This window comes from Nerophis lumbriciformis, linkage group LG30, assembly GCF_033978685.3.
Source record: "Nerophis lumbriciformis linkage group LG30, RoL_Nlum_v2.1, whole genome shotgun sequence".
Lineage (NCBI taxonomy): Eukaryota > Metazoa > Chordata > Actinopteri > Syngnathiformes > Syngnathidae > Nerophis > Nerophis lumbriciformis.
In genome coordinates, this window is record NC_084577.2 from 18,400,299 (window position 1) to 18,426,658 (window position 26,360).

General features: G+C 37.8%; 3 protein-coding genes across 7 annotated transcripts; all 3 read right to left on the reverse strand.

Annotated features, from left to right (window-relative positions):
- Positions 1-380: 380 nt before the first annotated feature.
- Positions 381-9,589, reverse strand: LOC133572752 (uncharacterized). The gene is made up of 2 exons (XM_061925743.1): positions 9,481-9,589; positions 381-1,906 (listed from the first exon to the last, which is right to left on the reverse strand). Exons 1-2 carry the CDS (start codon positions 9,492-9,494, stop codon positions 979-981), a joined length of 942 nt encoding a protein of 313 aa, XP_061781727.1. The 5' UTR covers positions 9,495-9,589; the 3' UTR covers positions 381-978.
- A 1,621-nt stretch (positions 9,590-11,210) lies between these two features.
- On the reverse strand, positions 11,211-17,115 carry LOC133572744 (uncharacterized). Of its 4 annotated transcripts, none has more exons than XM_061925728.2 (4): positions 16,864-17,115; positions 16,640-16,772; positions 13,668-13,844; positions 11,211-12,930 (listed from the first exon to the last, which is right to left on the reverse strand). In XM_061925728.2, exon 4 carries the CDS (start codon positions 12,881-12,883, stop codon positions 11,678-11,680), a length of 1,206 nt encoding a protein of 401 aa, XP_061781712.1. In that variant the 5' UTR covers positions 12,884-12,930; positions 13,668-13,844; positions 16,640-16,772; positions 16,864-17,115; the 3' UTR covers positions 11,211-11,677. The 4 variants fall into 4 exon arrangements, with proteins under 4 accessions (XP_061781712.1, XP_061781713.1, XP_061781714.1 ...); XM_061925729.2 differs by having other exon boundaries at positions 16,640-16,781; XM_061925730.2 differs by having other exon boundaries at positions 13,668-13,840; positions 16,640-17,115.
- A 645-nt stretch (positions 17,116-17,760) lies between these two features.
- Positions 17,761-26,218, reverse strand: LOC133572751 (uncharacterized). Of its 2 annotated transcripts, XM_061925741.1 has the most exons (3): positions 25,731-26,218; positions 25,010-25,109; positions 17,761-20,065 (listed from the first exon to the last, which is right to left on the reverse strand). In XM_061925741.1, exon 3 carries the CDS (start codon positions 20,016-20,018, stop codon positions 18,927-18,929), a length of 1,092 nt encoding a protein of 363 aa, XP_061781725.1. In that variant the 5' UTR covers positions 20,019-20,065; positions 25,010-25,109; positions 25,731-26,218; the 3' UTR covers positions 17,761-18,926. The 2 variants fall into 2 exon arrangements, with proteins under 2 accessions (XP_061781725.1, XP_061781724.1); XM_061925740.1 differs by lacking the exon at positions 25,010-25,109 and having other exon boundaries at positions 17,762-20,065.
- Between the last annotated feature and the right edge of the window lie 142 nt (positions 26,219-26,360).

Sequence of the window (26,360 nt, forward strand, 5' to 3'; positions counted from 1 at the left end):
CGACAATTTGGTACACTTAGACATCCATTTAAGACCCGAAAATGGCCAGAACGACACGAAAAGACGCTTGTTCCCCCGCCCCGTTTCTTCGTGAGGATTATGAGACATTCTTCACCTAAATGGGAATATATGAACATCCGAGCAGTTGGCATCCTAATCACAGCAGACTTGCACAGTAAGTGATGTTTTATTATGTTAATCAGTGACGAAGAAATGTTTTTAAAAAAGCAAACGTGATGCGTTTTTGAAATTTGCTTAAAATGAGCAAAATACGTAAATATTAAATGTTATTATAAATGTGCCAGTTACTACATTACATATATACTTACATCATGTATATAAAACTTCAATGGAGGTGTTTGGATATTTTTTAAGGGCTTTATTGGTAGGTACAAGCAGTAGAAATTGGATGGATAGGTTTTATTCGGTTGATATCATTTTTAACAAATATTCAAAGGTAATGTTAGGGCAAGCGGATGCTTCAGTCAACATTGTAGACCTTTTCAATCAATTGAATAGTGTTTTTTAAAAATAAATGTACACAATGTTGTGTACTAATGCACATACTAAAAACATACAACGATCACAAGTCCATAAGTATTCACAGCCTTTGCTCAATACTTTGTTGAAGCAGCGGTACATGTGATTTGTTATTTTACTACATTTGAAAAAAGTAAAACAATCTTTTCACATTGACATTATGGGGTATTGTAATTTTGAGGATGAAATGTAATTTATTCCATTTTGGGATAAGGCTGAAACATAAAATCTGGAAAAATTAAAGCGCTGTGAATACTTAACCTGATGCACTGTATGTGGTGATGTTGATCGAAAGTCAAAGTTAACAAAGTCTTGATAGTTTACTGAAAATCATGCAGCTTCATTCATGCAGTTTCTTACAATGGTACTTTTGAGAGAATCTTTCATCACACACACTGCAACTCACACTTCCTCACCAGTGTGTTCTCATGTGAAATTTCACTTTATCTTTTTGTGCAAAACCTTTAGCACAGATTGAACAGGAAAATATTTTTTTTTACCTGTGTGTCTTGTCATGTGTGATTTCAAATGACTAGTTTGTGTGAAACCTTTCCCACAGATTGAACAGCTAAAAAGTTGTTCTCTAGTGTGTATTGTCTTGTGTCTTTTCAAATAACTATTTCGTGCAAAACCTTTACCACAGATTGAGCAGGTAACAGGTTTTTCTCCAGAGTGTGTTATCATGTGTCTCTTCATATCAATATTTTGTACAAAACCTCTACCACAGAGTGAACAGATAAAAGGTTTTTCTCCAGTGTGCGTTCTTGTGTGTCTTTTCAAATGATGATTTTGTGTAAAACATTTACCACATCTTAAACAGGAAAAGGGTTTTTCACCAGTGTGTGTTCTCATGTGTGTTCTCATATTACAACGGTGATTAAAAGTTTTGCCACAGTGAGAACATTCAAAGTGTGTGTTGTCAGTGTGACATGTTGTATCAGCTTCAGAGTCTTCATCATCAGTGTCAGGATCTGATAGTGGAGCTAAGAGCTTGTCTGCTTGTGATCCTCCACAGTGGTCTCCATCAGCTTCTGTTGTCATGTGTTGAGTTGAGCTGCTGCTTGGAGGCTCCACCTCTCTCTTCTCCTCACTTTCACTTTTGACCTCATTATCTTCACTCTTCACAATGACACCAGTCAATATCATCTTGGGGGCATCAACCTCCTCTTGTCCATTAAGATGGTCTCCATTCTGACTGATGCTATGTTCCTCCTCTTCATCTTTAATGTGTGGGGGCTGTAGCTCATCAACTTCCTCTTTAATGTGGGTAAGATGTGGCTCCTCCTCTTCCTTTTTAATGTGAGGGGGCTGCGGTTTCTCCTGCTCCATCCTGGAGGTCCACTCCTGCTGCTCAGGGAGATTTGTTCTTCACAGACGTTTGCGGGACACAAGAAGACAAACACTTTATAAGAAAAGTCCAGCTTTGCTCAGTCACATAAGACAATGTGTACTTTCCTTTGTGTGCTAAGTTTTACAGTAACCTCATTGTAATATCAATAAACAACCTCAAGTTGGACGTTTTTTCATCTCTAATTTAACCAGGGGTGGGTAGAGTACCCAAAGATTTTACTCAAGTAAGAGTACCTTCACTTTAGAATATTTTCTGTTACACCCCCCAGGGAGAGGAAAATATTTTGCGCTACCCCCCATTCTCTACCTCACTATTTGAGAAGGACTGCTTTAGAATAATATGACTCTAGTAGAAGTAAAAAAAGTAGTCATCAAAATAATAATTTGAGTAAGAGTAAGTAAGTATTATGTTCAAAAACTTGAGTAACTTGTGATTTATTTTTTAGCTATGTTTTAATGGTTCTTGAACTACAATTGTAGTTGGTGTAAAACATAAAATCTGTTTACAATTTATTGCAAAATATTTTCTATAGTTAGAAGTGGAATTCTTGCAGGCTGAAATGACAACATTTCTACTGACACAGATGACAGCACATGATATAAATGTTAGTTTTACTACCGTATTTTCCGCACTATAAGGCGCACCTAAAAACCACAAACTTTCTCAAAAGCTGACAGTGCGCCTTATAACCCGGTGCGCTTTATATATGGATAAATATTAAGATTCATTTTCATAAAGTTTAGGTCTCGCAACTACGGTAAACAGCCGCCATCTTTTTTCCCCGTAGAAGAAGCGCGCGGTGCATGCTGGGATATGTGACGTTTCATTTCCATTTGTGTGTTTATGTAAAGACCCCAAAATGGCTCCTATTAAGTGTGTTGTCTGTCTAATTATAAATAATGCAGACGAGGCGTGTTAACTGAGTTCTCAACGTTTTCTCACAGCGTGCTCATAACCACATTCGAACTCCCAGCATACAACATCGCTTCTCAGGGCTACCGCGCATGCTCGTAACTATCGTTGCATGCTGGGTAGTGTAGTTGTTATATTTGCTAGCTCATAACAGCACATTGAGAGACACGCTTACGCGCTTAATTCAATACTCGCCGTCATTCCGGGTGGATTGACAAAAGACCTCCAGCCGCTAGATATTGGTGTCAACAGGGCATTCGAAGCTAGACTGCTAACTGCTTGGGAACTTCTCAGGGCTACCGCGCATGCTCGTAACTATCGTTGCATGCTGGGTAGTGTAGTTGTTATATTTGCTAGCTCATAACAGCACATTGAGAGACACGCTTACGCGCTTAATTCAATACTCGCCGTCATTCCGGGTGGATTGACAAAAGACCTCCAGCCGCTAGATATTGGTGTCAACAGGGCATTCGAAGCTAGACTGCTAACTGCTTGGGAACTTCTCAGGGCTACCGCGCATGCTCGTAACTATCGTTGCATGCTGGGTAGTGTAGTTGTTATATTTGCTAGCTCATAACAGCACATTGAGAGACACGCTTACGCGCTTAATTCAATACTCGCCGTCATTCCGGGTGGATTGACAAAAGACCTCCAGCCGCTAGATATTGGTGTCAACAGGGCATTCGAAGCTAGACTGCTAACTGCGTGGGAACAATGGAAGACAGAAGGCGAACACACCTTCACTAAGACGAGGAGGCAGCGCCAGACGACGCCAACATCTGCCAGTGGATCGTAAATTTGCCCAACTTTTCACTTCGGACACCGAAGACGAAGGATTTACGAATGAAGAATAACTTCAGAAAGTGAGCGCTATGTTTATTTTGTGTGTTGTGACATTAACGTTCGAGCAACATTATGTTGCTATTGCTCTGCACTATTTTGAATTTTACTATGTTTGTGATTGCACATTTGCGTACATTTTGGGAGTGAACAGAGTTGTTAGAACGCTGGTTTTTAATATATTATTAAAGTTTGACTGACCTATCTGACTGTTTTTTTGACATTCCCTTTAGCGCAGCGTAGGCGCGGCTTATAGTCCGGGGCGGCTTATTGGTGGACAAAGTTATGAAATATGTAATTCATTGAAGGTGCGGCTAATAATCCGGTGCGCCTTATAGTGCGGAAAATACGGTATTTTGAAAGTAATCATTGAAGATTTGTGCTGCCTTGTTTGACGTCATGTACAAACAGTCAGTACATTTTAATGCACTAAATTAGTCTGATTAATCAAATAACTCAGTTTCTTCTACTTCCACAGCGACATGTGACGTAGTTTCCATGCTCTTATCTCTAATGTGACAGACATATGCATTGTGCCTCTCGTACGCTAGGGTGTGATTGTGGTTATTTCAGCTTGTTTAGCTCTGCGGGAATGTAAATACAATGGAAGAGAGTGCTAGTAACTTTGAAGCTCCGGATCTAACAGATAAATACAACTTTCTGCTGCTATTTTGTGTTATTGTTAATGTTTTAACGTGTTTAAATGACACTTGGGGTTATTAAGATCATCAGAGACATACTATTTTAGTCAGATTTCTCGGGAGGTTTCTGCTTACGTCTCAAACAGCCGGAATGTGCTGGTGTCATGTCACCTAATTCCATCCATCCATCCATTTTCTACCGCTTATTCCTTTGGGGTCGCGGGGAGCGCTGGAGCCTATCTCAGCTACAATCGGGCGGAAGGCGGGGCACACCCTGGACAAGTCGCCACCTCATCGCAGGGCCAACAAAGATAGACAGACAACATTCACACTCACATCCACACACTAGGGCCAATTTAGTGTTGCCAATCAACTTATCCCCTGGTGCATGTCTTTGGAAGTGGGAGGAAGCCGGAGTACCCGGAGGGAACCCACACAGTCACGGGGAGGACATGCAAACTCCACACAGAAAGATCCCGAGCCCGGGATTGAACCCAAGAGTACTCAGGACCTTCGTATTGTGAGGCAGATGCACTAACCCCTCTTCCACCGTGCTGCCCTATGTCACCTAATTTATTTGTTTTATTTGTGTTAAACAAGTAGGTTTCCATTTGATCACACCACCGGCCAGTGTTCATTTTGACGGCAGTTTTTAATTTAGTTTTAGTCACAGTTTTTTGACGAAAATGTATTTTAGTTTTAGTCATCGAAATAATTTTGTTTTAGTCGACTAAAATTACCGGTACAGTAAATTTTGTCGACTGAAATATAAAGCAGAACGGACAACAGGAAGGCAACATTTGTAGCTGAAACCATCAGGTACGGAAGTAAACACACAGGTCTGGCTATAAGAATAACAAATTGCATCATTTTTTGAAGACCTAATGAACCTCTTTGGATGACTGTCTTGAACGCACTTTTATTAATTATCTATTATTGAAGAGCATCTCAAAAACTAAATTCACAACAGGACGGGCTTTCCATGAATATTTCAATAAGTACATTTCACAATAACAATATTGTGTCTTACTATTTTAGCTGAAATCAAGCATTTTTTTTCAAAATGTTAAATGGTAACAAAAAGAAACAAACTAGTTTTATTCTAAATTAATTAAATTAAATTAATCGAATTAACGGAAGAGATCACTAATGAAATAGATAGTAAAAAATGTGCTGCTGCAGTGTTTATGAATTCAACAAAAGCATTTGACACAATTAATCATAACATCTTAATAAACAAATTAGAACGGTATGGCATCAGAGGGTTGGTATTGAACTGGATAAGAAGCTACTTAACGAACAGGAAGCAATACGTGAAGATAGGCAAACACACTTCCACAGAGCTAAAAATATCTTGTGGCGTACCTCAGGGATCAATACTCGGACCAAAATTGTTCAATCTCTATATAAATGACATTTGTAAAGTTACAAAGGACTTAAAGTTAGTATTATTTGCAGATGATACAACGGCATTTTGTTCAGGAGAGAACACACAGAAGATAATACAAATAATAACAGAAGAAATTAACAAATTAAAAAGATGGTTTGACAAAAACGGACTATCTTTGAATCTCAGTAAGACTAAAATAATGCTATTTGGTAACAGTAGAAGAGAAAGTCAAACACAAATACAGATAAACGGAGTAAATATTGAAAAGGAAAAGAAAACAAATTTTTGGGTATAATACTAGATCTCTGTAAAAAATAAACAGCATAAAGTAGCAAGAAACACATCAATAATGAATAAAGCAAAACATGTTGTAGACCAAAAATCACTTCATATTCTTCACTGCTCGCTAGTGTTACCATATCGGAGTTATTGTGTAGAAATATGGGGAAACAACTACACTTCATTTATTAACGGTGTTACAAAAAAGATCAGTTAGAATAATACATAATGTTGGATATAGAGGACATACAAACCGTTTATTTATTGAATCCAAAATATAGAAATTCAATTTGTTGCATTTGCAGACAGCTAAAATGATGTACAAAGCAAACTATAACCTGCTACTACCCAAGAATGTACAACAATTCTTCTCAACAAAAGAGGAGAAATTTAACCTTGGAGGAAAATCTCATTTAAAACATTGGTATGCTCGTACAACACTTAAAACCTTTAGCATATCCGTATGTGGAATTAAATAATGGAATGGATTAACCAAAGAAATCAAACGAAGCACCAATATGATTCAGTTTAAGAGACTGTTCAAACTACGAGTGTTCACAAAGTACACAGAACAAGATTTATGATGAACATCTTGAACCCTTTTTTTTTTTAGATAGAGATTATTTATGTATTTAATATTTGTTTACTTACTATGGTATAATATTTATTTATTCACTGTTCTGTTACAGAGAACAAGGACATGGGATAAAATTGCTATGGTATGAAAAGGGGTAGGATTAAATAAACTCAGCTTCTTCCTACTCCTTAACGGACGTGATGTAATGAAACAACTGGAAATATGTGATGCATTACATTGTATCGTGTGCATGTTCGAAATAAACCGAAACTGAACTGAACTGAACTATTTTAGCTGAAATTAAGCATTTTTTTCCCGAGTATTAAATGGTCAAGAAGAAACAAACTACCGGTAGTTTTATTCTAGATTGGCGGGTAAAAGTAGTGGTTGAGTAAGCAGTCTTGCTTTTTCTCTACTGTCTTTAATAGTAGCAGTAATTCAGTACAGTATGAGTCATTTGGAACTATTAGTTTAGGCTTACCTCCTGTTGCGTAGATGTCCTGAGGACTGGCCTGCAGAAAGCTCTTCAAGTTGGTTGTATTTTTACCGGAGAAAATCGAGCCACAGCGTTTACAACGTATCTTGTTGTTCACCATTGCAAAGGTAAAATGTCTCCATATGTCTTTTCTTTCTTCCAGGGGACAAAGAACTACTGTAATGATGTGTGTCACAATACAGTAAGGATGTAACAATACAATAATTTAATATCACAGTTATTTTGACCAGAATTATCACAGTTATTATTATGGCAGTATTGTGGAATTTCCTCAAATAGCTTTTCAAACAGAACTAAAATAGACACTGTTAGAAAAGCCACTATTTTGAATGTCTTCTTTATGCTTCACTGGATGAGTTTTAGTTTTTAGTGATGTATTTGCCTTATTAGCTAAACTTGTATCGTTTTACTATGAATCTTTGTTTTACTATAGCACTTTAAGATTCACTTAAATGGAAAAAAAAACATGACAAATGCAATATATTCTAATCATGTATCACTTCTGGCGGGCGTTGTCAGTGTCCTACTCTGTTCAGCGGTACTTGAAAGCACCTCCGTCTCTTTTCCTCGATCATCATAGTTCCGTGCTAAGAGAGCACAGCTTGTAGGTTCAACGTGCACAAGTTAATATTTTAGTTGCTTATGTGTTTATTATAAGTTTAGACTGGGGTGTGTTGTTTTTAACGGGGAAATACGCGTGTCTCTTGTTTTCATGTTAGCATTTAAGCTAGCGAGCTGGCACCATTCAGTCCGCCGTGAGTTTATCAAAGTGCAGTTATCAATCTCCGTTTTTAGATCGTTTTAATTTAAAAGGATAATACTAACCGTTGGGGTTTTTGCCGCCGTCATCATTATTACCGTCTATCGTTCCATCCCTACTGTTGTAAGGTTAATGTGCCATTTTTGATCAGGCAGCACCGTGACCACCGCTAGGGGTTCAGGCGGGGTCCTAGGCCACTGGGCCAGTGCATTGTTTAGAGCAGTAAAGCCATAGACATCTTATAAGTAGACACAGCATCGAGCGCTACTGCCTACTGGCGCTGACGAGACGCGGGGCCGCCATCTTGGAGTGGTGATCCGCTCCACTCAGTGCAATCCATTTGGCAGGAGCAATGAACTGTCAGCGCATTTAATTCATTTTACCTCACTGATTTACACGCGTTTTTTTGTTATACGTGTAGCTATGATAAAGGACACATGGTTTGGCGTGTTTTATTATTCATAGTTTGCTTAACAGTAATATAATATTCTTAGATGCTATAAGTGACCAGACGTCCGAGATCAAAACTGGGAATATAATCCCAGAGAAGGGGGAAAAAAACGGTCACCTATTTTTAAATTCAAGAAACAATATTATTAGATTATATATGCATGCGTATATCCTACATAAACAATGTATGAATACATTAGATATCTATGTATCTTACGGACCTATAGACTGTGTCTCTGTTGCTGCAGCAGCAGAATTTATTCTGTCTTGACACTTTGTATTGATATTTTGTATTACATTCTTCCCTTAAATGATAATGTTCACATTGATTGTTTTATATGTATTTTTTATGTATGTCTGCCAAATACTTAAACATAAACATATATAAACACCTGGAAGTCTTTATATCAACTAAAACCCCCAATCTGTTTCACTGGATTCAGAATAAAACCAAATTCTGTCTTACCCAACAATGTTAGTATTTGAATATCTGATTGTCTAGTTAGCTAACATATATTACCCCCCCCTCCACAATCTGGACTGTGGTCCTAACTTTTACTCCTGTTGGCTTTTACAATCTTTATCTTCATCATTTACTTCAACTTTATATTATTCAAGCATGACATTTTTAAATTGTATTAATTTCATTGACAAGCAATTCTATTATGGTCATAGTCTTGTTTGCTAGCGGCTACGATTTCAGTACTATTGAAGATATTTGTTCCTTCTCAACTCTGTGGTAATATTCTTTTCACAAAATACAACCAATAGTAAGCTAATGGTCAATCTTACTTGTGAAAAGTAATCCCCCGATTCCTATTTTCAACAGTCTGCTCATTTGAGCAGGAAAACGCTGAAAACCAGCCCGGCATCTTTGTTTTCTACCTGTCAACTGTCAGTTTAGGCTGCTCGCCGGCTCCTCATCACCACTTCAAGATGGCGGCCGAATTTCTCGCGTCACAGCAGCCAATGCTGCGCCTACTTATAAGATGTCTACGAGTAAAGCTAGCAGTGATGTATCTGTGAGCTGGGCTTCAATAAAGTTCGAGTTGAGCATAATAACGAGTAAGTCACTTTACTACACCTACCATATAGTCTTGTTTCCCGGTGGAAAATCCAAACACCGGAATGGGAACAAAACGTCGACGAAGCTACTACCGTAAGTTAGAAAGAGATCGGCACATTCAGAGATGACAGCTGAATAGCTGGGGGAAAAAAGAACATATTTTAAGAACAAATAGTACCTCTTTCTAGCCATAGCAACGGAGACAGTGAGCTACGAGCTCATTTTCAGCAACAATACAATCTGTGGTCCGGGCAGGAAACCCGACGGTGTGCTTTTTCAATAGCTGAGGTTAAAACCACTATTTAGGGACCGTCTACAAAGAACAACCCCTGACAAGCAAAATACATTAGTAAAAAAAAAAATCAAAATTATTATACATTGCCAAGTCACTGTAATAATTACAGACATAGAAAGTGTCCTATTGGATACTTATTATATATTTTTTAACATTGTTATGAATAATTTGTATGGTTATTCATAACTTCATAAAGTGTACATCACACTGTTTTGCCAACAGCACCACAAATAAATGGTCACCAGCTGTTTATAGTACAACTCTAATTTAAAAAAAAAAGATATTTTGCTGATTTTTGAGCAATGTGTAAAAAAAAAAAATTCAATAGCTTTAGGACTAAGCAATACATCACTTAAAACGCATGACTTATATATTGTTTCTAGTTGTTTCGACTAAAAGTCTAATTTCGGAGGGAAATTATTTTACTGACTTTTGACAAAAAGTTCAACAGTAATGGAGACAAGCTCATTTTCAGCAATACAATCTAGGGTCTGTGCAGGAAACCTGACGGTGTGCTTTTTCAACAGCTGAGGCTAAAACGACTATTTAGAGACCGTCTAGAAAGCGCAATCTATGACAAGAAAAATACATTAGTAAAAATAATATTTTGAGCATTTTTATGATTCATTTGTACGGCTATTCATAACTTCATAGGTGTACTTCACAGTGTCTCGCCAACTGCACCACACATAGATAGGCACCAGCTGCTTATAGTACAACTATAAACATATAAATATATATATTTTGCAGATTTTTTAGCAATTTTTAATAATAAAAAAAACTTCAATAGCTTTAGGACTATCAAATATATCATCTAAAACAGGGGTCCCCAAACTTTTTGACTCGGGGACCGCATTGGGTTAAAAAAAATGTGGCCGGGCTGTGTGTGTGTGTGTGTGTGTGTGTGTGTGTGTGTGTGTGTGTGTGTGTGTGTGTATATATATACATATATATATATATATATATATAGATAAAGATATACAAATATATATAAATTGACTAAAAGAGTGCGCACTCACCGCACGCTCGTCCGACACTGCGACCGCGAGCGCGATGTCACGTTGTTTATGGGAAAATGCATTTTTAGACAATATAATTTGCCTGAGCGGCTAGGAGACCCCGAGAGTAACAAGCGGTAGAAAATAGATCAGAAAGGACACATTTTAAAAAAAAACTTGAGACTTCACGCGGGCCGTAGTTTGGGGATCCCTGATCTAAACATTACCGCTGCCGGGTATTTGAAAAAAAAATACTTTTATTGTAATTTTTTCAGAATGTGTATGTTCTATTTTTGGCCAAAGTAAGACAAATAAAACAATCTGAAGTTGTCTTTATTTTTTATTTTTAATGCCATGATTTTAATAGTCTGGCCCGCGTGTGCACAGATTTCCCTCCATGCGGCCCTAAGCTAAAATGAGTTGGACACCCCTAAAGTACAGTATTACAGTATATGTAACAGCTGCAGCAAAAAAAGGGGCAGCATAAAATAAAGAGTAGATCCAGCAGAAAATAGACATTATAAACAAAGAGAAGCTAACATATTCAGAGAAATTAAGGGGGGGGGGGGGGGGGGGGCGTGACAGAAAATAATTGAGAAGCACTGTGTTACACACACAACAATGATGTCGCACAAGTTTTATGTGGTGGTGGTCTTAAAGAGTCAAAGTTTACCAAGTTTTGACCATTTATTTAAAATCCTGCAACTTCATTTCCTCCTGATGTTGTCATTTGTGTTTTTTACACTGGTACTTTTAGGCGAGTCTTTCATTACAAACAATGCAAAAAAAACTGATGCTTCAGTCAGTGTAGACCTTTTCATTCAACATTTAAAAAAAATAAAATAAATGTACACAATGTTCTATACTAATGTACGTATTTAAAACATCTAATCTAAACAAATCTATAAACGATAAAACCATTAACAAGATTGTGTTACACACACAACAATGTCGTGTTATACAGTCAAAGATAAAGTTTGGGCAGTTTATTTAAAATCTTGCAGTTTCATTTGTTGCTGCTATTTTCACTTGTGTTTCTTACACTGGTACTTTTAAGAGAATATTTCATCACACACTGCAAATCACACTTCCTCACCAGTGTGTGTTCTCATGTGCAATGTTAATTTATCTTTTCGTACAAAACCTTTAGCACAGATTACACATGAAAAGGGTTTTACACCAGTGTGTATTGTCATGTGTCGTTTTAAGTGTGAATTCTGTGTAAAACTTTTAGCACAGATTGAACAAGAAAAAGGTTTTTCACTAGTGTGTGTTCTCATGTGCGTTTTCAAATCACACCTTGTCGTGAAACATTTACCACAGCTTGAACAAGAAAAATGTTTTTCACCAGTGTGTGTTCTCATGTGTCTTTTCAAATGATTATGTACTGTAAAACCTTTGGCACAGGTTGTACAGGAAAAAGGTTTTACACCAGTGTGTCTTGTCATGTGTGCTTTCAAATCACTGTTTTGTGTAAAACCTTTAGCACAGATTGAACAGATGACAGGCTTTTCTCCAGTGTGTGTTCTCATGTGTCTTTTCAAATGACTATTTTGTGTAAAACATTTACCGCAAGTTGAACAGGTAAAGGGTTTTTCACCAGTGTGTATCCTCATGTGTCTTTTCAGATCACGACGGTGATTAAAATTTTTGCCACAGTGAGAACAATCAAAGTGTGTGTTGTCAGTGTGACATGTTGTATCAGCTTCAGAGTCTTCATCATCAATGTCAGAAGAGTGTGACGTCGTGTCATCACTATCTGATAGTGGAGCTAAGAGCTTGTCTGCTTGTGATCCTCCACAGTGGTCTCCATCAGCTTCTGTTGTCATGTGTTGAGTTGAGCTGCTGCTTGGAGGCTCCACCGCTCTCTTCTCATCACTTTCACTTTTGACCTCATCTTCACTCTTCACAATGACACCAGTCAATGACATCTTGGGGACATCAACCTCCTCCAGTCCTTTAAGATGCTCTCCATTCTGACTGATGCTGTGTTCCTCCTCTTCCTCTTTAATGTGTGGGGGCTTTAGCTCCTCATCTTCCTTTTTAATGTGGGGTGGCTGTAAATCCTCTTCTTCCTTTTTAATGTAAGAGGGCTGTAGCTCCTCATCTTCCTTTTTAATATGGGGTGGCTGTGAATCATCTTCTTCCTCTTTAATGTAAGAGGGGTGTAGTTCTTCTTCTTTAATGTGGGGTTGTTGTGGTTCCTCATCTTCCTCTTTAATGTGGGCGGGATGTGGCTCCTCTTCTTTGCTTTTAATATAGGGGGGCTGCGGATTCTCCTGCTCCATCCTGGAGGTTTACTACTGCTGCTCAGGGAGATGCTCTTCACAGATGTCTGCAGGACACAAAAAGACAAACACATGATTTAGAGAAGTCCAGCTTTGCTCAGCCACATGAGACAATGAGTGTACTTTCCTTTGTCAGCTTGGTTTTACAGTAACTTCATTGTATTGAACATCTTTTGCCCAGACTGCCTTTTAAATAAAAGGACAACTATGGAACTCTCTAACTGACACTTTGAAAAGTATACCTGCACTTGTCACTTTCAAAAAAACAAACAAAATTGTGGCGAGTTGAGCAACAATCGTGTTCCCATGTTTAGTTTTTAACCCATTTTTACTAATTGGTTTTTATCTAGTCTGCACTTTGTCAGTATTATTACTATTATCATTATTTTCGACTCCTCTTTGCCTTATTCTTTTTATTTTCCTATTTTATTGATGTTAGATCTGTGATGTTGTTGTTGTTGTTGGGGACAAGTGTTGTAAATTAGCTTTGGCTACAAACACTATGATGCATACATTGGATAACTGTTTCAGATATCTATGTTTCTGTATCTGTCCCTATTTCAAATAAACCTTTATATATATATATATATTATCAATAAACAACCTCAATTTGGACGTTTGTTCATTTCTAATTTAACAGACTTTTCATTTGCCAAACTAAATTAAAAAAAATTGATTTTAAAGGTATGTAACAAGAAAAAGTATATATATATATATATATATATATATAGGTATGGTATCCCGGTACCCCAGGTGACCAATGCAATGGATGCCGAGTGCTTACGGTTAATAAAGTGAGAGTCCAGTCAATAGGAAGGTCAGCAGGAGCATCTTCTTGCATGTAGACAAGTCAGCAGCGCAGAGACGTCACCAACTGATGCACAGAGGAGTGGTCCACCCCGGGTCCTGACTTGGAACAGCTAGCCCTTCCTCCTTGGAAACCGATCCGTGGATAACCTTTCTATGCAGGTGAGGGGGGCAGAGCAGAAAAGAGAGAGAGAGCAGATCATAGAGGGGCACCTGCTGGGTGTGCAGGCCCTGAGCTGGTGTAGTTACACGCGGTCTGCAGTTGTGAGGCTGGTTGGATGTATTGCTAAATTCTCTGAAACGCCTTTGGAGACGGCTTATGGTAGAAAAATTAACATTCCCTACACAGGGCACAGCTCTGGTGGACATTCCTGCAGTCAACTACCAACTGCACGCTCCCTCAAAACATGCGACATCAGTGGCAATGTGCTGAAACACCTGTGCAATAATCATGCTGTGTAATCAGCATCTTGATATGTCACAACTGTGAGGTGGGATGGATTATCTTGGCAAAGAAGAAATGCTCACTAACACAGCTTGATAATTGAGAGGAATAGGTATCGTTTAATTGATGATATTGGAGTAGTAATTAGTTTTAGCTAAGGGTGGAGCATGTTTATACATTACTAAACTATCACTCTTTGCTTGATGGAAAACCTCAAGTTTAGTCGCACGCCATTTGCGTTACAGCTTTACAACTTGCTTATTCCACTCTACTGGTATTTTAAAATGACCAACATACGTAATTTGTACATGTTATTAAGACTGTGTATGTTACTACATTATATACACACTTACTGCATGTATATAAAACATTGTTCAAAGTTTTTAGAGTGCTTTGTAGGCATAATAGATCAGGGTTTCCCGCAGCGCTTTGTTAAGGCGGCCGCCTTAACAACAAAGAGCTACCGCCTAAACTAAAGTCTTAACAAGCTTAGTTTTGCCTCTGCCTCTGTCAGTATGTCTCTGCAGCACCCAGCATTGTACCACCCACAGAACCATCTGATTGGTTACACGCAGAGCGGTAACAGCCAATCAGCAGTGCGTATTCAGAGCGCATGGAGTCAGTGCTCCTTCGATGGATTGAGCAGAAAGATGAGCATAATGCAGCGGACTCTCCCCAAATTATAATAAACACTTCCAAGTCAACTACTAGTAACATCACTATGAGCCCGTTGGCGTTCTAGAAACAGAAGCGGCAGCTCAGCTTGCTTGCAGTCCTTGAGGTGAAAACTAATTAGCTTTTAGCTTAACGTTAGCTCACTGTGTGGTGTGTGTGCATGCGTGTGTGTGTGTGTGTGTGTGTGTGTGTGCGTGCGTGTGTGTTACGGACAGCAAAGCCCTGTCTGTCTGAGAGAAAGACAAGAATTATTGACCTACAGTTAACAACTAAGTTATTTCACTTTACCTTTTTCTGTGTTGATTGAGCTGTGTTGAAGCAGCAAAAAAGGACATTATGTTAAATGAAGAGTTTCCCGAAGCTTTCTCTGATAGTAGATATAATAATGTAACTGCATCATAAAGCCTACATGAACTCCATGGTGTCTCTCCTATTGCTATTGTACTATTTTTTTCAGCTATAGTTACATTAATCATTAGTAATGTAGCAGCCTAGTTTTGAATGGCAGGGTCCCTGCTATCACATGTTGATAAAAATATAACATTTACATAATAAAAATCAACTACAGACTTCCCAAATGCTGTAATAAATCAAGCATGATGAGTTGAACATATGTCAGCATGTAGCCTCACTTTTAACTCTATTTTTCAAACGCTTACTTACATCCATCCATCCATCCATCCATTTTCTACCGCTTATTCCCTTTTGGGGTCGCGGGGGGCGCTGGAGCCTATCTCAGCTACAATCGGGCGGAAGGCGGGGTACACCCCTGGACAAGTCACCACCTCATCGCAGGGCCAACACAGATAGACAGACAACTTTCACACTCACATTCACACACTAGGGCCAATTTAGTGTTGCCAATCAACTTATCCCCAGGTGCATGTCTTTGGAGGTGGGAGGAAGCCGGAGTACCCGGAATAAACCCACGCAGTCACGGGGAGAACATGCAAACTCCACACAGAAAGATCCCGAGCCCGGGATTGAACCCAAGACTACTCAGGACCTTCGTATTGTGAGGCAGATGCACTAACCCCTCTTCCACCGTGCTGCCCTGCTTACTTACAGTACGTAAGTCATTAATTTGACTTTGTAAGTCATTATTTTAGTATCTCAGGTAACTAGGACTGTTTTGTTTGTACCTTACGGAAAAAAACATCGAGATATACATTGTATATCGCCATTCAGCAAATGGAGCGGAAAACACAACCAAAAGTTGTAGGCTTCTTCACGCGACGAAGCCGGCCTACGTCACCACAGTCTGAAGTCTATTGCCCCCCCAGGCTGTGGTGGCAGCGACAAGGTGGAGACCTGATGGCGAAAGGCCGAGTTACACCGATCCTTACACCCACCCACCCCCTTCCCTGGTTAAGGTGGAGAGTCACCACCTTAACTAACACATTTTCTAGGGGAAACACTGGAGATCAAATACGCATTAGTTCCATTGTTAGTCCCCTATGCTAGGGTTTTTCTTCCCGATTAAGAATGCACAAAAGGGAAAGGCGTGTGCGCTTGTCGCGCATCGGGATTGTGAATGATAGGCAAATTTTCCGGGGGGGGGGGAAAGTGATGTTCCCCTTTTTTATTGCCCTGTTGCTATAAATAGATTACAGTTCTGTGAGAAACAATGTTGTTGTTTTTATGGTTTTATTTTTGTGTGTGCAAATTAAAATGTGTTTAAATTCCCATAACCAAGTATATACTATCCTACTTTTACTTCTCGACATTGCTCCTCCACTCAGTAAAGTTATTCCAAGTGTCAAGTCAAGTTTCCTGTCAATGATTAAACATAAAGTTAGTAAAGATGTGAAAGTAAGAAGTAAACAAACCTGTTCTGTGTAACACAACTTGATGCTTCTAGAAAACAGCGCCAGGTAGTTGACGTTGTAGCTCGTTGTCGTTTGTTGGAGAAAGTTCCTCGTCGTACACTGCTATCTTTTATTCCAACACTAAAACATATTTCTTCCAAGGCTGCAGTTAGTCACTACTTCACCAACACGCTCAGCATTTGTATATTGCACATGTTCACTCAATAACAACACTTTACACTCACTTGTGTCTGTTTAGCGATGTGTCGATAACTTCCGGGTTTCTTTGTTGGCGAGCTAGCAAGCTAAGCTAACTAGCATGCTAAGTTAGTCTCAGAAGCTTGAACGTTTACGGAGTCGAGTTCATCCTGACAGAAAGAATGAATAAAGTTTAATTAGTCACACCTTAAACGAATAGATACACAAGTTAAAATGAAAGGATCAACGCAGAGATTAAAGACCACACTGCTCTGCTGGAGTCCGCGCATGCGCAACGGGTAGGCATGTCACTTCCTATTGACCCCTTCTTCTTCGTCTTCTTCTTTTTTATTTTATTTATTGTATATATGTTGCCTATACTGTATAAAACTACAAAATAACAAACACGGAGGCTCCAGTTTGACACGAGGGCCACTTTATTTCCTTTTCTTTCAAAACCTCCGCTCCACTCAACGTGTCACCACTTCCGCTCTTGGCGCCTTCAAAATAAGAGCTCACATATACTGTATAACAGCTTACAACAGGAACTTAACATCACAAAGAGGCAAGCCCATAAAAATAGGTTACATTAGTTTATTTATTTTATGTTTTATAAACATTTATTTATAACGTTTAACATTTACAAACAAGCAAAGAAACAATAATAATCAAAAACAAGTACAGAAACAGTACAATACAGCGCCAGGGGGTTGTAAACTCAATAAAGCAACTACAGTAGAATGCAATATATATATATATATATATATACATATATATATATATATATATATATATATATATGTAGCAATGTGTAAAGCCATAGGCTCACACAAGTTCCGTAAATAATCCAAATTAGGAGTACAGCATCATAGTTTTCACATGTTTTTGGTTGTTAGAGGTAGAAAGCGTTTTAAAGTAAAGTTCTAATTATTTTTCAAAGGCACAAAAAATAGGTCGGGTATTGAGAAACTTACATTTATGAATATAAAACTTAGCCAATAGTATAATGAGGTTGCAAAGGTAAAATTCCTTTTAAAAATTGTTCTCATACTGTGCATATTCGATAAGCACATCTTTAAAACAAAGCGCAAATTTGTCATGAATATTGTCCAGGATGAAGCGACAGATGCCCTGCCATTGTGATCGAGTGCTTCTTTGTCTTCTTCTTCTTAGAAAATGCATGGCTCCATCAAGATTGCTCAGCTTCACATTGTATGAATATGAACTAAAACAAACTACATACTCAACACATATTCACATTTATTGTACACAACTTTAGTTGAAGCATACATTTCTTATTGCATATGGGGACATAGATATAAATTACAAAACCAATATTCATATTACAAAAGAGAGTTATAAGGATAATTAAAATAATGGATTATCCAGACTCAACAAATGAATTATGGCCAAACATATCAAAGGTAAATTATCTTGTAGAATACACAACTGCACAAATTATGTATAAAGTAAATAATATGCTTTCAGAACCGGTCCAGAAGATGTTTCAGATGTGAACCAATAGATATGAAATAGTAGGGATTTATGTGTAGCCAAAAGCAAAGATATTAAAAAAACACACCAAAAAATATGTATATCATATAAGGGAGTTCATCTATGGATTTTTTTGGTATTTGAAATTAAAAATATCCAACACACTTCATACATTTGAAACTATTATGAATAAGATCGAGACATATTTTTTTATTATATACTCTGTATTTGCATACAATGTTTATTTTATGCAACAAATGTATTGATCTGTTTATATTTTTAAAACAAATACAAAAATAATGTATGGTAAGTCAGAATAAACAATGTAAACCTTTTCAAAGTAATTGTGTTATGAAAATAAATGAATACAATGTTGTATACTACTGTAGATATTAAAACATACATACATCCACTAATCTAACATATTTAGTCTATACATTATATTAACAAGATTGTGATACACACACACAATGATGTCACATATGTTATGTGGTGATGTTAGAAAGTCAAAGTTTTGACAATTTATTTAAAATCCTGCAGCTTAATTTGCTGCTAATGTTCTTGTGTTCCTGACACTGGCACTTTTAAGAGGATCTTTCATTACACACACTGCAACTCACACTTCCTCACCAGTGTGTTTTCTCATGTGTCTTTTCAACAGATCTTTACGTACAAAACCTTTAGCACAGATTGAACAGGAAAACAGTTTTTTACCAGTGTGTGTTGTCATGTGTGCTTTCAAATCACTATTTTGTGTAAAACCTTTACCACAAATTGAACAGATAAAGGGTTTTTCTCCAGTGTGTGTTGTCATGTGTGTTTTTAAATTAATATTTCGTGTAAAACCTTTACCACAGATTAAACAGATAAAAGGTTTTTCATCAGTGTGTGTTGTCATGTGTGTTTTCAAATTACTATTTTGTGTAAAACCTTTGGCACAAATTGAACAGATGAAGGGTTTTTCGCCAGTGTGTGTTGTCATGTGTGCTTTCAAATGAATATTTTGGGTAAAACTTTTAGTACAAATTGAACAGGTGAATTTTTTTTCACCAGTGTGTGTTGTCATGTGTGCTTTCAAATTATTATTTTGTGTAAAACCTTTGGCACAGATTGAACACATAAACGGTTTTTCACCAGTGTGTGTTCTTATGTGTATTTTCAAATTATGACTTTGTGTAAAGCCTTTACCACAGATTGAACAGGAAAAATGTTTTTTACCTGTGTGTATTCTCATGTGTATTTTCATTTTATGATGGTGATAAAAAGTTTTGCCACAGTGAGAACATTTAAAGTGTGTGTTGTCAGTGTGACATGTTGTATCAGCTTCAGAGTCTTCTTCATCATCAGTGTCAGAAGAGTGTGACATCATGTCATCACTATCTGATAGTGGAGCTAAAAGTTTGTCTGCTTGTGATCCTCCACAGTGGTCTCCATCAGCTTCTGTTGTCATGTGTTGAGTTGAGCTGTTGCTTGGAGGCTCCACCTCTCTCTTCTCCTCACTTTCACTTTTGACCTCATCATCTTCACTCTTCACAATGACAACAGTCAATGACATCCTGGGGACATCAACCTCCTCCAGTCCTTTACGATGATCTACATTCTGACTGATGCTGTGTTCCTCCTCTTCATCTTTAATGTGTCGGGGCTGTAGCTCATCAACTTCCTCTTTAATGTTGGTGAGATGTTGCTGTGGTATCTCCTGCTCCATCCTGGAGGTCCACTCCTACTCCTCAGGGAGATGTTCTTCACAGATTTCTGCAGCACACAGGGATACAAACATATGACTTAGAAAAGTCCAGCTTTGCTCAGTCATACGAGACAGTGTGTATATTAATGCACTTCCCTTTGTGTGCTTCGTTTTACAGTAACTTTGTTGTAATATCAAAAAACAACCTCAACTTGGATGTTTGTTAATCTCTAATTTAACTGACATTTTATTTGCCAAGCTAAATTGGACAAATAGATTGTAAAGATATCATGTAACAAGAAAAATATAGATTTATATTAATAAAAAGTCTAAGTCATACATTAGATGACTGCAATTTAAATGGGAACTGCATTTTACTTTTAAATTGTGCCTATCATTCACAAGAACACGCATCTTTCTCTTTTTTGTGCATTCTACTTTTTTTTTTCTTTTTAAATAAACGACTAGTGCATGGTGGCTAACAATATAGCTAATAGGTTGTATTGTGTCACGTTACTGTTGAACGAAAGTACACAAAGTGGTGGGCCACCAAACAAATATGGCTACTGTGCAGCAAACAGTTCCAAACTATCTGAGGACACTAGGAGCCTTGTTCTTACCGCTAAAAGCCGATATGGGCAAAACACATTTTAACTATGCAATGGAATCCTATACCTATACAATATCAGAAAAAATATTTGTAGAGTGATAAAGGATTATCTGTCGGTCGCGTTTCCAGACATGTCAACTGGTGTTCCAGATGTCATTCCAAACGATAAAACTTGGAAACGCATGGAGGTCTACAACTTCTTTGTATGTGGCTGCGTCAAGTAAATTGGTTTCAAGACTCTCCCAGATAAATTATGCATCGATTTAGCTCGGGTAAGGTTGTCTTTCATGATTTAACTTTGCGCCTACAGCCACGTTTGTTGGCTTTTTGTTGCACACGCCGTTTACGAGTATGCGTGTTTTACAACTTTCGAGCTCAACGTTGTGTATGTGCAGATAGCTTCATTTATGATTGCTGCCTTTGGTAAAAACGTAAATCTTTTAGGTTTTGCTCACATTTGCTTTCTTTTATTTATACTTGCTTAGTACTTGCTTAAGATAATACTTAAATGGGAAATACTAAACGTAAAGGTTTATCGAACAAACCTTTAAAGGGGAACATTATCACCAGACCTTTGTAAGCGTCAATATATACCTTGATGTTGCAGAAAAAAGACCATATATTTCTTTAACCGATTTCCGAACTCTAAATGGGTGAATTTTGGCGAATTAAACGCCTTTCTATTATTCGCTCTCGGAGCGATGACGTCACGTTGTGACGTCACATCGGGAAGCAATCCGCCATTTTCTCAAACACATTACAAACACCTAGTCAAATCAGTTCTGTTATTTTCCGTTTTTTCGACTGTTTTCCGTACCTTAGGGACATCATGCCTCGTCGGTGTGTTGTCGGAGGGTGTAACAACACGAACAGGGACGGATTCAAGTTGCACCAGTGGCCCAAAGATGCGAAAGTGGCAAGAAATTGGACGTTTGTTCCGCACACTTTACCGACGAAAGCTATGCTATGACAGAGATGGCAAGAATGTGTGGATATCCTGCGACACTCAAAGCAGATGCATTTCCAACGATAAAGTCAAAGAAATCTGCCGCCAGACCCCCATTGTATCTGCCGGAGTGTGTGAGCAATTCAGGGACAAAGGACCTCGGTAGCACGGCAAGCAATGGCGGCAGTTTGTTCCCGCAGACGAGTGAGCTAAACCCCCTGGATGTCTTGGCTCACACCGTCCCTTATGCCACCGAAGATGATCAAGAGAAGAATATTGACCCTAGCTTCCCTGGCCTGCTGACATGAGGGTATGTCTACAAAATATATTAATTGATGAAAATTGGGTTGTCTGCACTCTCAAAGTGCATGTTGTTGCCAAATGTATTTCATATGCTGTAAACCTAGTTCATAGTTGTTAGTTTTCTTTAATGCCAAACAAACACATACCAATCGTTGGTTAGAAGGCGATCGCCGAATTCGTCCTCGCTTCCTCCCGTGTCGCTGGCTGTTGTGTCGTTTTCGTCGGTTTCGCTTGCATACGGTTCAAACCGATATGGCTCAATAGCTTCAGTTTCTTCTTCAATTTCGTTTTCACTACCTGCCTCCGCACTACAACCATCCGTTTCAATACATGCGTAATCTGTTGAATCGCTTAAGCCGCTGAAATCCGAGTCTGAATCCGAGCTAATGTCGCTATAGCTTGCTGTTCTATGCGCCATGTGTGTTTGTGTTGGCATCACTATGTGACGTCACAGGAAAATGGACGGGTGTATATAACGATCGTTAAAATCAGGCACTTTGAAGCTTTTTTTAGGGATATTGCGTGATGGGTAAAATTTTGAAAAAAAACTTCGAAAAATAAAATAAGCCACTGGGAACTGATTTTTAATGGTTTTAACCCTTCTGAAATTGTGCTCACATTTGCTTTCTTTTATTTATACTTGCTTAGCACTTGCTTAAGATAATACTTAAATGGGAAATACTAAACGTAAAGGTTTACCGAACAAACCTTTAACGAAATGATCACTGCAAACTTGTGCGTTCGACTTGATGTGCTCCCTTGAACTGGAGTAGGTGTCACTTTTCTCGTCGTTTTTCGTAAAATCTTGCACTCTTACGCCCTTCATGATTACCTCTCAAGGAACTCTGAAGAAACTTTTATCCTTTTTGTGTTTTGAACGGTTCCAATAGCCTAAAACAACACAAGCATGGGGCATTTTTATTCAGGAAAGGCAAAATGCCGCCCAGATTGCTATGACAAAAGAAGCTTGCTGGTCCACCACTTAGAGTCTCACATATGAGCCGGATGTGACGTCAAGTAAATACAACCTATAGAATTAATCTATTCCGCCTTTAACTCCCTCTGTAAAAACTTCCCAAAACTGCCAACAATACTCCATTTACATGTTGTGACCTGCATATTAACCAAGTATTAGCAACATTGTTATTATCCGAGCTAACGCTGAGGACCTCTTTGACTTAGAACCACAGACATTGCTCGGAAGACGTGACAAGATTGTTTGCTCCAAATTCTTTTTACATGAGGATTATGATGAATTCAACATCTAAGCAGGGAACACCAAAGTCGTCAGCATGTCACATCTTGGTTAATTGTAGCAATCCATGCTCGCCTTCGCTGTTCACTCTTGCTTTAGTCGTTTCTCCCTATCCAAAAATAACCTTAGGAATTCAATAATAGCAAGTTTTATTCCTTTCACCTCGATTGTGACAGTTGACAATAGGACACGTCATCGGCATTAAGAATACTAATGGTTAAGTTGAACGCTGCCCTTAGTCATGTCACTTTTGGAATGTAACTTCCATGCTTCATTTAAAACTTTCTTGGATGAGATAGAATAATTAATTTTGTGTGTCTTCAACGAAGCTTTAGATTTAGGTCAACTGCCAGAAACAATGAAACAAGGTATCATCATTCTTTTACCTAAACCTAACAATGATATTCTCTATATTGAAAACTGGAGACCTATTACTTTGCTGAATTCAGATTACCAAATTCTAACTTTTTTATATGCGAGAAGACTAAAACCTTGTTTGGAAGACATCATTTCAGGTTCACAGTCAGGTTTCATGAAAGGTCGTTAAGTGCTCGATATGTTCAACTACTCACATCTCTGATTGATGATTCTGATTCTGATCTCATTGATGAAGGAGCTCTCCTTTTTTAGATTTCTATAAAGCTTTTGATTTTGTAGAGCATAAGTTCCTATATAAAGCCTTAGATTTATTTTGGTTTGGTGTTAAGTTTAGAGAAATGGTCCAAGCTATCTATAATGATATTAATAGCAGTGTCACTCTTTGTGAAGGTTCCTCTCAAAGATTTAGACTTAGACAAACTTTAATGATCCACAACGGAAATTGTTCCACACAGTAGCTCAGTTACAAAGGATGGAAAGGATATGCACACAAGGGCACAAACCTCATATTTGGAAAAATGTGGTGGCCTCTGGTTTTTACTAAGTTGTGATTTCAGATGTTCTTAATTACCCATTACCGGTAAGTTATCTAATTTTCACAAACAAGCTCTGAATTCCTGGAAGTTGGCCTATAAACTCAAGTTCTCCCCACACAAATGCTTTCTGTGGAATAACCAATACAGAAAAAAGACATTGTTTCACAAACAAATATTTTTAAAGGAATGTAATGTCTTTTGATTATATTATATTAATTTAAAAACATATTATTGACATGAGTATTACTGACTATAAAAAAATGATTCCAGCCCAGCTTCTTCAGCTGGTCAAAACTTCTCTACAGTATTAACAGCAGGAAAATGTTTTACCAGGGGTAATGATAGCTGGAAGAAACTTCCTCGACCTACATTATAACAACAAATTATCTGAATTTGGATAAAAGTGGTCCACCAAAGGCTGTTGCATTTTGGAGGAACTCCTTCCCTCATATTGATTTCAGGAAAATTTGGACTGAACATAACAAATTTGTCATCCCAAATAAAACTAGAGAAGTACACGACAAAATAATTCATAAATGTTACCCATGTAACTCATATTTATTCTATTTTGAGTTAAAAAAAAAAAAAAGGTTTTGTTTTTACATTGTAATTTTAATCAAGAGTTGGAGAATGCAATAAAACTGCTACATCTTGCGAACCAAATATTTTTTTTTGTTTTATTCTGAACTAAAAAAAAAGTGTACAACTGACAAGTAATGACAAAGAAAAACAATAAAGCCATCTTTTACCCAAAAAATTGTAAAAACGATCACCATCAAAGAAAATATAAATGTATAGATTGATAGTTTTATTAGCTTTTATTTAGTGTTATTCCTTGCCAATGTCATGTTCATTTTATTTTATCATATTTTTGTGTTTGTGTATTATTTCTTACTCTTGTTTATGTGTTACTTTCTTATTATATGAAAACACTTTATTATCGTTATTGGAGTTCTCAAAGACTATACAAATGGGACCTATTACCTTCCTGCTTGGCACTCAGCATCAAGGGTCGGGATTGGGGGTTAAATCACCAAAATGTTTCCCGAGCGCGGCCACCGCTGCTGCTCACTGCTCCCCTCACCTTCCAGGGGGTGGAACAAGGGGATGGGTCAAATGCAGAGGGTAATTTCACCACACCTAGTGTGTGTGTGGCTATCAGTGGTACTTTAACTTTAAATGTCTGTATCATACTGATATCAAAATAAAGTTTAGAAAAGAAAAAAAAACGTTCACCCTTCAATATGGATACCGGCATTGCATTGTGGGAAATGTAAAAAATTCCGAACCCCTCTATACTGCTGCTATGAATAGATCGCAGTTATGTGGGGAAACAATGCAGTTGCTTTGATTATAGTTTATTATTTTATCTTTTGTGTGCAGATAAAAATGCGTTTCCATTTTCCATAACATACATGAAAATAGTCTATATCTGTATCATGAATCAATTTAAGTGGACCCCGACTTAAACAAGTTGAAAAACGTATTCGGGTGTTACCATTTAGTGGTCAATTGTACAGACCACGTACTTCACTGTGCAATCTACTAATAAAAGTTTCAATCAATCAATCAAAACCAACTATACAATCTTACTTTCACTTCTTGACAATGCTCCTCCTCCCAGTAAAGTTATTTCAATTGTTTTTTTCATGTCAATGATTAAACATAAAGTTAGCAAAGATGCGAGAGTAAGAAGTAAACAAACCTGTTCTGTGTAACACAACTTGATGCTTCTTGAAAACAGCGTCCAGTAGTTGACGTTGTCGCTAGTTCTCCTCTTTTCTTGTTGTTGGAGAAAGTTCTTCGTCGTGCTATCTTTCTAACACTATAAATATTTCTTCCACTTTCGGAGTTTGTCGCTGATTCACCAACACTCTCAGCATTTGTATTTTACACATTTTCACATAATCGCAACACTTTACACTCACACTTTGTGTCTGCTTAGCGATGTTTTGATAACGTCAGTCTCTCGGTTAGCAGCTAGCAAGCTAAGCTAACTGGCAGGCTAAATTAGCATCAGAAGCGTCAAAGTTCACTAAATCGAGTTCGTCCTGACACGAACAATGAATAAAATGTAGTTTGTCACACCGTAGACGATTAGATACCAACTTAAAGACCACACTGCTCTGTTGCTTTTCACAAAACCAGAATGCAAGAACAGTTCGCGCATGCGGAACGGATAGCTGACGTCACTTCTTGTCGACCCCCCCCCCCCCCCCTTTTTTTTCTTATTTTACTTTTCTGACAGGTTACAGCCATAACTAAGAATGTGCATACCGCCACCTAAAGTACCGGAGTGTGTAGCATGGCCTGAATACGAGAAAGAATATGTTTT

Excerpts from the sequence above, each read along its gene's own strand:
- LOC133572744 (XM_061925728.2), bottom strand. The coding sequence starts at position 12,883 with ATGGAGCAGGAGAATCCGCAGCCCCCCTATATTAAAAGCAAAGAAGAG.
- LOC133572751 (XM_061925741.1), bottom strand. The coding sequence starts at position 20,018 with ATGGAGCAGGAGATACCACAGCAACATCTCACCAACATTAAAGAGGAA.